Raw genomic sequence first — 12,882 nt, forward strand, 5'->3', positions numbered from 1 at the left:
GCCTGTTCTAGTGACTCACAACCCTTGTCCTAAACAAATGTCTCATGAGAGCAGAGGGGGAGAATCATCTCCCTAGACCTGTTAGCCATGCATTTTTCCTGCAGCCCAGGATATGGTTGGCTTTCTGGGTTGCAAGTGCACATTGACATCTGTCTTGGTCCAGAAGCTCAGAAGGAGACACTGTCCTTTTTTGAACATTCCTGGGAGTGAAATTAAGACACAAATGAGGTCATATATCGCAATACCACAGCATATTCAAGGTTCCAATCCTACTGCCAAAGCAGGATCGCTTAGGGTAGTCCGCACAGGATGCATCCGGAAAGGTTTTGAATGTATCCAGAGAAGGAGACTCCACAACCTCACTGAGCAGCCTGTCCCAGTCCTCCATCACCCTCACAGTAAAGAAATTTCTCCTCATGTTGAGGTGAAATCTTCTATGTTCAAGCTTGTACGTATTGTTCCTTGTCTTATTCTTGTGTACCACTGCAAGAGATTGGCCCTATCCGCTTGACACCCACCCCTCAGATATTTATGGACATGGATGAGATCCCCCCTCAGTCTTCTCTTCTCAAGACTAAATAGTCCCAGGGATCTCAGTCTCTCTTCATAGGGGAGACGCTCAAGTCTCCTAATCATCCTCATGGCTTTCCATTGGATTCTCTCCAGCAGGTCTCTGTCTCTCTTGAACTGGGGAGCCCAAAACTGGACACAGTATTCCAGGTGTGGTCTCACTAGAGCATAGTAGAGAGGTAGAAGAACCTCCCTAGACATGTTGAACACACTTTTCTTGATGAACCTCAGGGTACCACTGAACCTCTTGGCCACAAAGGCACATTGTTGTTCCATGGAGAACTTGCTGTCCATCAGCACTCCAAGGTCTTTCTCTGTGGAGCTGCTTTCCAGCAGGGAAGCCCCTAACCTGTACTGGTGCCTGTTGTTATTTCTCCCCAGATGTAGGACCCTGCACTTGTCCTTATTCAACTTCATGAGGTTTGCCTGCACCCAGCTCTCCAGCCTGTCTGGGTCACATTGGATGGCTGCACAGCCTGACAGGTGTCAGCCAACCACCCTAGTTTTGTATCATCAGCAAACTTGCTGAGGGCACTCTCAATGCCCTCATCCAGGTCATTGATAAAGATATTGAACAAAACTGGACCCAGTACTGATCCCTGGGGAACACCACTTGCCACAGGCCTCCAAGTTGACTCTGTGCCACTGATGACAGCCCTCTGATTTCTGTTGTTGAGCTAGTTTTTAATCCACCTCATGGACCAACCATCTGTGCCACTTTTCTTGAGCTTTTCTCTGAGGATGTTATGAGAGAGAGTATCAAATGCCTTACTGAAGATAAGTGATACCCCACTACCCATTTGGTCATATCAAGATGAGTCTATTTATTAGAAATAGAATGGAGCAAACAGAAAGAAAAGAGAGAGAGAATGGAGAAAGAGCAGGAGAGAGAGCTGCCACCCCATGGTCCTTCTTTGGGGGGGGCTGGTGGAAGGGAAGAGGTGTCCTGTTCTGCTGCCTCTAGCCTGAGATGTTCCCAGTGATGCTTCTTCCAGTAAGCTGGTATAATTCAGGGCTTTTATACTGTTCCTTGTTCAATCATTGTAGTTCCACCTGCCCCACACCTAGTCAGGTTAGAATGTATATGTGACTGCCAGGTGTGCTATCTTGGTGGGCAGAACTGACACGTTAGGCAGATTGTTGAAGATGTTCTCAGTTTTCAATGTAATCATCACCTCACCAGGCAATTTACATGTTCAAGAGGGGATTCTCTCACCATGTCAGTTTTTTTCTGCCAGTATACCTGAGTCCTCCACAGGGCTGCTCTCAATCTGTTAATCTTCCAGTCTGCACTGATACTGGGTTTTACCCTGACCCAGGTGCAGGACCTTGCACTTGCCCTTGTTGAACTTCATGAGTTTCATATGGCTCACTCCCCAAGCTTGTTAATGTCTCTCTGGATGGCAACACTCAGAATGGTGTCATCTGCAAACTTGCTGAGAGTTCACTCCCTCAATCCCACCATGTCATTTATGAAGGTATCAAACCGTATTGGTTCCAGTATGGATCCTGGAGGAACAGCACTTGTTACAGGTTTCCATTTGGACATTGAGCTGTTAAGTGTAACTCTCTGGGTGGGGTCGTCCAGCCAATTCATCACCCATCTTACAGCCTGTTCATTATACCTCTTTAATGAAGTGGTGTTAAAACGAAGAATGTTGTGGAGCCTGCTGGGCACTGCAGTGATGCTGACTGGTCAGTAGGCCCCAGGGTCCTTCTTTTAACCTTTTTTTAAGAAAAGGTAAGTGTTTTTCCCGTTCTTCTGCTTGCTGGGGCTTTGTCTGACTATCATCAGACAGGCCTGAGTGAAATGGTATCATTTATGAGAACAACAAAACATTGCTGTTTCCCAATAAAGGAAGTTGTATTTTATGTGCAGAGAAATATGCTCTTGATTGTGTTTTTTTCCAGCTTAATTGAAGAATGCCTTTAGAACATACTGAGGTGTCTACATTTGCCTTATTAGAGATTCAGCCCAGGGGATAATTGCTATAGCAGGTCTGGTTTTCCTGGCAAACTATATTTTGGTTCATGAGGAGCTATGCTGTTCTTAGACAATGATTCAGATAATTCAGTGTTCATGGTCTCAACTATTTAGCTTTTGACTTGGGAGGTATGTAAATATTATCCTACTTGTCCACAATTTCACAGGGTTTGGGAAGTACTACAAAGTCGTCTGAGATGGTTGATGTGATAGTCACAAATGCTACTTGATCAGTCATGTAATTCAGAGTGAATATGCACAAATATATGCATATAGTTATATTGTTTGTAAAATAAAGCTACTTGTGCATTTCTGTATTGTTGAATGCATTTAAAATCACAAATGTATCATGATTGCATTAGTCCAGAACATTATGTTTAAACAAAAACTAACTCCGAGGCCTATGCTGAAACTTTCAGATTATCATGTGCAGTCAAGTGAGTGAGTGAAATATTAAAATAACTCAGAATTGTAGCACTTCAGAAACCAGTATTGTAACTGAGAACATTTATGTTCTATTCTGTTCTCTGTGTCTTCCATCCAAATTACTTCAGTGACTACAGTTAGCTTTAATTCAAATGTTTTCAACATTCATAGCTTGAAATGAAAGCTCTCAGGTAAGCTATTCTTAAACAGATTGATGCAAACCCTTTTCTCTGGAACTAAATCCTTTATTTTCTCATATAGTTTCCTCTTTGAAAACAATTTTTACATCAACCAAGTTTAAGATTTCAGTGTTGAGCACTTAGGGAAAAAGTAATTGTTGGTGTAATGCTGTACCAGTAAATGAATACATGCAGAGCATCCTGACTGTGTTTATGAAAGAGCAGACGAAATAATTTACTTTTATCTATTCATGTGCGTCCATGTCTGTCTAATAATTTCTCTCTACTATTTAATGCATGTTTATTGCTGTCCTGGTACTAATCTGGCTTCTGAGGTGTTAACTCATTGCATGTCATATGAGTGACAGGCCAGGGAATGGCCTGTATTTCTTGTCCATTGATGCTACAGTGAGTAAGTTATATCAGTTAAGAATATGTAATAAAATTATTCAGTTAAGTGTATTGTCTGTCTTTTTATCATGCTGATGGACTAATCTGAGTCTGTTTATAAAATCATATGTAGTGACAGCATCTTCTAGGATAAGTCGTGTGGTATTTTTTTGCTTAGACCTCTATCACTGCATCAACATTTTAGCATGATGACATTATTTTCATGGTGCCTGTTTGCTTTCAACAGAGTTCTGAGGAAGAATGCAATCTCTTGGTACCGGTGGGTATATGTGTATATTTATTTGCACAATTTTTAAAATATACTGTGTGTGTAAGTAAAGCAGTATGCTGCCTTTTCCATTTTTGATTCAAAGGTATCTTTGTTGCATACTCCTCGACTAAAACATTAAGCAGCTAGGGAAGAAGCAGGTATGACACACCTGTTTGCTAGGGGTGTCTGTTTCAAAGCTATTGGTCTGGCTGGGTCACATACAGCCTTAGAAATCTGCCTGGCAGTGATATGTGACAGTGCATGCTGTGTGTGAGTGACTTGTAACTTCAAAATAACCTAATGCTACCTGTAGAGCCCAGTGCATATAAGTCCCTAAATTTTCTTTTGAGGTACTGATCAATCTTCTAGTAACTTTTCAGGTCATTGAAAAGTGTATCACCTCAAAGATAGGTTCTATAAAGTGTAAGAGTATTGTGTCGTGTGACTACTCAGCAGGATTGGGTGGGTTGTAGAGAGAATACCTTTTGCTTAGGAATATAATGTGTGTCTGAAAATAGCAAAGCAGCACTCCCACAGCAGGATCATGAATGTCTGCACTAGCTGCATCCAGCAGTAGAAAAGTCTTGAGAGCCATCAAGAAGCAAGCCTGTCACTTGGATGTAAAGTGTGTTTATCAGCTTGCTTAAAAGCTTGAGCTCTTTAGTTAAAAGCACACTAGATGTTAGGGGAGTCCAAACCAATATGTATTAAGTTTTCTCAGAGATGTTTCAGTGCTCTTATGAGCCATGTTACCTAATGTTTTGTTCTTCTCCATTGTATGTAGTGTTTTGGATTTCTGTATGAATTCTTCCAGTCTGACAGTCATCTGTTTCACTGTGTACTGAAATATTCCCATCCAGCATCTCACCACACCAAATCAAGATATCTTCCAATCAGCACCCCACCCCGACCCCCATCATACCACTCCACCAAACCCCGAAATCACATAAAAGTGTGAGCCACTCCCCACTATCCCCCCCCTCAAAAGTATCCTGTCAAGCGAGGGAGACCGGAGATGAGGGGTTGTTCGTATTCTGGTTAAAGAATATCACTTATCTGCGCATTTATACAATCAACTAATCCGCCGATGATACTACCACCCAGAACAACCACCTAATACCAGGGGTCCCCCCCCGACATCACAGACCCTACCACCACTACCCCCTATCACTAGCCCCCATCCCACCCCTAAAATGTCGCAACCTTGAACCCTAGAAACACCCCACTCTGAGGCCCACCTCCAGTGGATGTGTTGCCCTACCCCCCCACTTTTCGTCCCCCTCAACAACCAGATAACACCACCAAACCAATACCATCCACAACACACTAAGACCTCTTCCGACCCAACAGGTCCGCATTAACCTAGGCTCCTGCTTTCACTTCTCTGTGTGGGAGGGAGGCTTTGTGATTTACACTAATGTTTAATAAATGCATTACTTCACTTGCAAGCAAATACTTCTGCTGTAGCCAGACATACCATATAACTTTTATCACTGGCTCCTCTTATGTTTGTCCCCACTTCTGAGCTTGTTACTGTTGAAATTGTAAGAAAAAAACCAGTTTGCTTAAGATGGCTGCGTAAGACCTAAGGTTATTCTTCATGTCTGTGTATCTTTCAGTATGATGATGAATAACAAGTAACAATTACTTTCACTGCAAGGTGAGGGAAAATCCCACTTGTTAGGGTCATAGTTCTTTAGTTCTGGAGTGCAGGCTGACTATCCTTAACGTTTTATGTGTTTGAATAATCATAAGTAGTTTTTGCTAACTTTCAGATGACATCTGTATGCTGTCTTGTGTATATGCAAGTTCTCAACTGTTCAGGGTACACACTTGCTGACCTCTTGAGCTGTTAATGTACACTTGAGTAGGCTGAACGTTCCTTGGGTATGCTGAAGATTGATACATCCCAGGCCTTGACAGCTGCAGTGTTTATCTGTGCCAGCTTCAGTCAGTCTAAGCAGCCCTTTTTCGGAAGAAATTGTTTGGCTCTCAAGACCATTTAGGGAACAGCCTTACCAAGTCCATTAATTGTGCCAAGAGCTTAAAAAGGCTGTTAAAACTTCTTTTCATCTTAAAACTGTAATGGTTTCCAGCTAATACTAATTCTCTTAAACAAAATTCTTAATTACTTACAGATTTAAATGAAACAGTTTTAGCTATCAAACTGTTAGACATATTAAAGAGAAGAAAGTAACATTTTATGATAACTTGTCATTCACTGAAAAATGTTTCACTGGCATAACGAGGAATTTTGTACTTTTCCATATATGCTATTTTTTATGTAATAATGTTCAGAGATTTTTAACTGCCAGGGATACTTCATGTTTCTATTGGTAAAATGTGTTTGAAGATGTGTTTATTTGCCTGTTTTGGCAGAGGTCCACTTAGGCAGGATACAAATCAGTTTTGTGTGTATTCAAAGAAATTCAGATATGTAAAGAAAGATAACTTGTTGACTTAGATTAGAATATCTGTTGATATTCTAAGTATAGCATTGCTTTGTAGTTCTGTATATGCTCATTCTTATATTATAGTAGTAACTTAGAATACCAGTTCCTGTCATCATCAAAAATAAACAGCATATATTTAAATAGAGTTGTTTTGCAGTTCTGAAAGTTGCAGTAATTTTTCACTTATTTCCATATGATTTTTGTTTCTGAGTTCAATTTTTTTTTTTTAAACAGACACTACACAGCCTGTTACATTTAGCTATTATTTCGGAGTTTATTTTGGACATGCTGTTATCATTAAATACTCCTTACTGCAAGCAAGTATTTTCAAGTTAGTGTGGCTTTTTCATTCCTTACTTCATCTACTTTTCTTTCAGCACAGATAGAAATGTTGCGCATTGTGTGAGGAGTAGCAATTTCACTGATAGGAACACAATTTCAGGTTGATTTTACTCTTCTTGGACAACTTCGGAAGTATTCCGTTTGTGAAATTGTTACATGCCTTGAGATTCTAAACTCCTTAGTCAAAAAAATCATTTGTGTTTGGGTGCCTGTTTTCATGAGGAAGACAATGATAATGGAAACTTTGTATTTTACATGTGATTGAAAGGTCAGTTTTTGGAAGGCTTGGCACAGTATGGGTTCAAAGTAGGTTGTCACACACTCAAGGCATGCTGGATACTCAGCAAAAATCATAGGAGGGATGTAAACATTTCTGTCTTATTATACACACATGTACACACACATATTAATTTGGAACAATCCAGCAATCCAGTATATGTTTTTATAGTTTTCCTTTTTTTTTTTTTTTATTCTATGTAATGGAGGAATGCTGTGCTGAGCCGTGTGTCTGAAAGTTATGTGCTGTTCTGTCGTCTTGTGATGCCTTGTGCTTCTCCAGCTGGGACTTGAAGTGTGTAGGAACCAGCAGGGCAGGACAACAGGCAGCTGCTGCTGCTTTTACTGAGCCTCGTGGTATTTGATTGTCCGTCTTGGAGTCATGCAGAAGCCAAAGTGTCTTAGCACTTCTATTGAATAGATGAGCAGAAAACATAACAGCTATTTCTATAGTCTTGTATACAGGACATAAAAGGGAAAAACTAAGGAAGTGTGATGGTAAGCAAATCCAGATCTTTGAACAGTCAAACTGAACTGAAAAAAGCTCGTGACCTCATAAATCACCGTCAGAGACTTTGATTGTTTAACTGAGTATTTTGAGTGTTTGCAAATGGAATACTGTTGGAACTTTTGTTATACTTGGACTTCTCTGTGCTCTAATGACTTCGTGGCCCTTAGACAAGTTTGTTAGTGATTTTAAGTCATTTAGGATAAAAATACATGGTGAATTGTGCATTAAAGATCTAAAAAATAGTCAAGTACTATTCAGTTATCTCTGTATTGCTGATGGACAAATTTGAATTAGAATTATTTTAAAGTTGGAGTTGGACATAGTTTATTAGATTTAGTGGCTTTTGACAGCAATTGACAGATTGCATTGGGTTGGAAGGAACCCTCAAAGGTCCTCTTGTCCAACACCCCTGCAGTGAGCAGGGACACCTCCGTCTAGATCAGGCTTCCCAGGGCCATATCCAGTCTTGGATGTCTGCAGCCTGTTCCAGTATTTTACCACTTTAATTTTAAAGAACTTTGTCCTTATGTCCAACTTAAATCTACCCTGCTCCAGTTTAAAGCCATTGCCCCTCATCTTGCCACTATAGGCCCTTCTAAGCAGTCCTTCTCCGGCCTTCTTGTCGCCCATCTCTATCTGGACACTGAGCTATTGACCGCTACCCTTTGTATGTGATCATCTAACCAATTCCTTATCCACTAGACAGTTCACCCATCAAACCCATATCTGTCTAGCTCAGAGAGAACAATGTTGTGGGGAACTGTGTCAAAGGCTTTACAAAAGTCCAGATAGATGACATCTGTTGGTCTTCCTGTGTCCCCTGATGTAGCTACACCATCGTAGAAAGCCACAAGTCGGGCAGGACTTGACTTTGGTGTAGCTGTACTGGCTGTCTTTAATCACCTTCCTGTCCTCTATGTGTTCAAGTATAGCTTCCTACATTATGACTCTGATATTTCCTTATATGTAAAGTCGTGTCATTTAGAATATAAGAATTACTGCCTTACTGTCCTTCCAAATAAATCACATTTCCCTTGCTGCTGTTTAGTGAGTTTTCATTTGGATTTGTGTTTTTCTCTTTTTACTGGGCTCCAAGTATAAGTACAATGTATTTTTAGATGTTAAGAATACTCGGAATTCATGTGCTGTATAGATCCTAATGCTTTCTCAGAGGAGCTTTTCCAAATCTGAAAAACACTTTAAATTCTTTTTCTCCTTGAAATGTCTGGTTTGCAATTGTAACTTTTCAGTGGCATGGTATGGCAATTTCAGAAGATGGTGACTTTTTTGAGGACCTGTGAAAAAAGTACACTTTTCATAGTCTTTCAGACTAGAGAGGAGTCCAGGGTATGAAGTGGCCTAGGGTGATAGCACGGGAAGAAGCTGTGGATGTATGTTTTGTTTTCTCAATAGTAAGTTTTTATTAATCTGAATTAATATGCATACTGTTTGTCTTACATTAATTCCTTGTTGAAAGTGATCTTATTTTTAGCACTTCTATTGATTAAGGAATTGGATACTGAAATGAAGTCATTTGAGTTCATATTTATCACAGAATTTTAGGGGGTGTGTGATAAAATGTATATTTTTATATATTTCATAATTTAATATCCTGGGTGGTGGTATCCTCAAACACTGCTCTAACTTATTTACAAAGTATATTTACAGGTTCTATTCGGTTGTGGGTATTACATTCCACCTATAAAGACAGTTAAAAGATTTAAGCACAGATTTAACATTTCCAATACGACAAGTCAAATTGGAAATACAGGTGCTGTGATCTGTGGGTTTGCCACAAATAGGATTCCTTGGCACATTAGCTGGGTACTCATGACTTGTTCCTCTGGTATCTTCCCAGATGCTGTGGCTATAATACGAGCAGTCCTTGGCTCAGAAAGGGCTAGGGGGCCTCTCTCGTGTGCTCCTTTGCCAGGCTGTAGCCTCTTCTGGGGTTCAGTTCTCTTGGAGCTTTTCCCCTTTCTGCCTTGGTCCAGGTGCAAGGCCTGGGTGTAGTAGCTGCCTGTTAGTGCAGGCCCTTCAGCTGCTACTCAGACAGCGTTTGGCTCTTGTCTCTTTGTGGTAAAAACAAGGCCCCGGGTAGTTGCTCTGCTAGAGCAGGCCTTTCAGCATTTGGCTCTTGTTGTGAGGACAAGGCAAGTCGCCTGACTTCTTGGCTGGTTTAAATACTGTCCCAAGACAATTAAAGCCTTTTGGTTACACAGAACCCTCATAACTGGACCTATAGGATGGGGCATATCCAAACATAGCCAGGGGCACACGCAGGTCACAGCTGTGCTACAAAGTTAATTACATGTGGTGCACGTTTATCTGGACCCCAGGAAGCATCCAGGTTTGCGCTTTCATGGGTGCTTACAAGGTTAATCACATGTGCTGTACACTTGCCTTGAGCATCTGGACCCCAGGAACTGTCCAGATTAACACATTTGCAGGTGCTTAGCCATTGTCTGGGCTAGATCATGTTCTGGGGTTTGACCCTTCAGGACCCTTGCTGAAAGGGACCTTGCAAGATCATCCAGTCTTAACCCCCTGTGCCAGAGCAGGATCACCTGTACAAGATATACAGGAATGCATCCAGGCAGGTTTTGAATATCTCCAGAGAGTGAGTCTCCACAATGCCCCTGGGCAGCCTGTTTCAGTGTTCTGTCACCTTCACAGTGAAAATCTTTCCTTGTGTTTACGTGGAATTTCCTATGCTTCAACTTCCACCCATTGTCCCTTGTTCTGTTTTATGGCGTATGGCTTAGTTTTGGGGTTGTCTTTCTTCAAATAGTGAATATTGCACCATGATTCCGTAGTTACTATTTGTTTGCCTGCACACAGCAGGGTCATGTTCAGTTTTGAGAAGCCCATATACTGCTAACCTCATTTCGTTAGAGAAAGGTGTTGTTCCTTTGATGAATTTTTAAACAGCATTGTGTTGCCCATTTCTCTTTCAACAAAATCTTTAATTGTATGGTTTTGTTTGGAAATACTAGGAATGAAGTCTACCCATGAGCACTTTAAAAGTTGTATATGTTAGTTGAAATTTCCCTGGTCTTCTGCTGCAGTCCAGTTTGTGTAAGTTGGTAACAGTCCTGAATTATAAGATCATTGTGGATGGAGTCTTTGTGTTATTTACTGTAACAGAAAACTAGTCAAATTTGTTCTTGGTGTACATTCTTAAAGTAGTGAATTTTTCTGGGTTTACAATACCATAGTAAGGCAACAAATCTCCATGGCATAGTTTTCATCCTTGTTTGAAGATGACATTTAAATAAGTGTGAACTAGGTACTGCAACAGTTGGAAGAGGAAGGTACTTTTTTAAACCAGCAATCACAAAACTCCTCACTTGCTCAATGTTTTTCTTAAGTTTTCTTTTAACTTCAGCATTGCTTCACTTCTCTGCAATTTTAAAATAAAATATTAAAAAGATATCTTTGAGACATTCTTCATAAATCACAGAGAAAATAGGTACAGCCATCTCTCCTGTTTCTTCTGCAATCATTGTTAAACTGTTAAATCCATAATTGAATATATTAGGTTATTGTGGTATTAATCTTGATACAAGTCTATAGAGTTTTACACTTAAATTTTGATAAATCATATTGAGGATAGTTGTCTTGTTCTGAAGAAAGAGAAATATCAAGGTGGAGTGATTGTGTGATGTAACTGGTTGTTTCCTAGAAGGCAAGACTGGGAACAAATGAAAAGATACAAACATAGAGAAAGCAATTTCTTTTTCTCAGATTAGTCATGCAGAATGGGGTCTTTATTGTGAGGCCTATCAAACTTGTTCTGGTGAGTTGTTTTGTTTCTTAAATGACTGTAGCTTTTAGCTGATTTGGGTCAGGCTCGCAGTACTGTAGCCAAAGGTGCAGTTACTTAATAAAAAAGTAAGATCTCAGGGGAATCAAAAATTAAGTGTTAGAAACATATGAAGAAACCAAATAGTGGAGGTGAAGATAGGAATACAGATCTCTTTCATTTGATAATCTGGATTAAGATAAAGTTGTGTAGAGATGAGATACTGTGGTGTTTATCTGATTTTAGTGAGGTTTTGGTTAACTAATGGTATCCACAGTATTTTAGTAGGTTAAGTTTCAGAAGCTTGGGAGGAGAAGGAAGGAAGCAGGGAAATGAACAGAAAAATGGATAGCTGTAATGGTGTGGGTTTTCCTTTTAGGTCATGCATTGTCCCCATGCAAATTCTATTTCTCATTCAAAATATAGTGAAAGGTGGATTAAACTGTAGTTTTCAAACTGTAGTTTTCAACAGTAGTTTTAACCTGTTGAACAGACCTAGCTGCCAATATGCTTGTTTTGGCTTGTTAATTTCTAATTTTGTGCTAGCCTGTTTTACTTTAGTTCATGCTTTCTGGTTGTTCTCCTTGTCTTCATCTTGCTTCTCCTCATTCCCTCCCCTCATTTTTATATAATTAACACATTGATTTAGTTTTTAACTTAATTAGATCAATATTGTCAATATTGATGCTTCCAGTAATAGCCATATTGGAATAAAAATATGCCAAATAACAGTGCAAAATAGCAACTTATGTATAGAAGAAAATACAAATCTGGAAAAGCTTTTAGGTGACATCTAGTTTTCACAAACTTTAAGTGTCTCTTTAAAGAATGTTTTCTTTTCCCACTTGAGAATTTTCCTGGAAGTTACATAGTACAGATTACCTGAGCATGTGTTAGAAGACTGTTTTTGAAACGTATTTTCCATACTCAACATTTATTAAGGGGAATTGCGTCCCGATGTTAGAAATACCAGTAGTTGATACCGCAAAGAGTGCCCTGTTTGAATAATGTTAGTACCTGTTGCCTTGTTTTATGCTTTATTGTTCATCGAAGTCTTTGTCTTCCTTCAAAATTCTGTGTGGTTATAGCTTTATTTATTCAAAAAACTGGCCCTTTTTTACTTCAAGGGACCTTGAAGAGCTTGTAGGGAATTCTCATTAGAATAGAGGGGCTATTTGTAATTGTCTTTTGAATATGCACAGTATAACTTTTTTGTTTATTGAGGGTGTAGAACGCATTTAATGTATATTTCCCTCTTTTTCCTGTTTCCAAGGCTGATAAAGAATTTGTGTGGTCTCTATGGAAACAACTGCAAGTGTCAAGTCCAGATCTTACTCAAGCTATCAGCTTGGTTGTGGAAAGGTGAGTTTATCATCTTTACTTAACCTTCATGTCTAGGAATATTTTTAAGCTTTATTTAAATATATTGCTATATTTAAATTATTTTATACTTTCTTTAGAATAGAAATGGGTAATTGTGTGTGCATTATCCTGATTGAAACAATGAATACGGGGCCCTTAGATGCCACCTTGATGCCCACAACTCTGATAATGAACTGATTTTATTTTTTTTTTTTATGGTAAAAATATTACAAAGATTTCTAGGGAAACTGCCATCTAGCATTGCTGCTGTCCAGAAAATGACAGTTTTTTTCTAGCTTTGTCAATATAGGCA

At 39.5% G+C, this 12,882-nt stretch overlaps 1 protein-coding gene across 1 annotated transcript in view; it reads left to right on the plus strand.

Annotated features, from left to right (window-relative positions):
- The window catches only part of CNTLN (centlein), a 318,217-nt gene that overhangs the window by 112,290 nt on the left and 193,045 nt on the right, over nt 1-12,882 (plus strand). Inside the window, 1 exon segment of the mRNA XM_054397579.1 lies at nt 12,481-12,569. Coding sequence (XP_054253554.1) covers nt 12,481-12,569 — 89 coding nt within the window.

Source organism: Indicator indicator, chromosome Z, assembly GCF_027791375.1.
Source record: "Indicator indicator isolate 239-I01 chromosome Z, UM_Iind_1.1, whole genome shotgun sequence".
Taxonomy (NCBI): Eukaryota; Metazoa; Chordata; class Aves; order Piciformes; family Indicatoridae; genus Indicator; species Indicator indicator.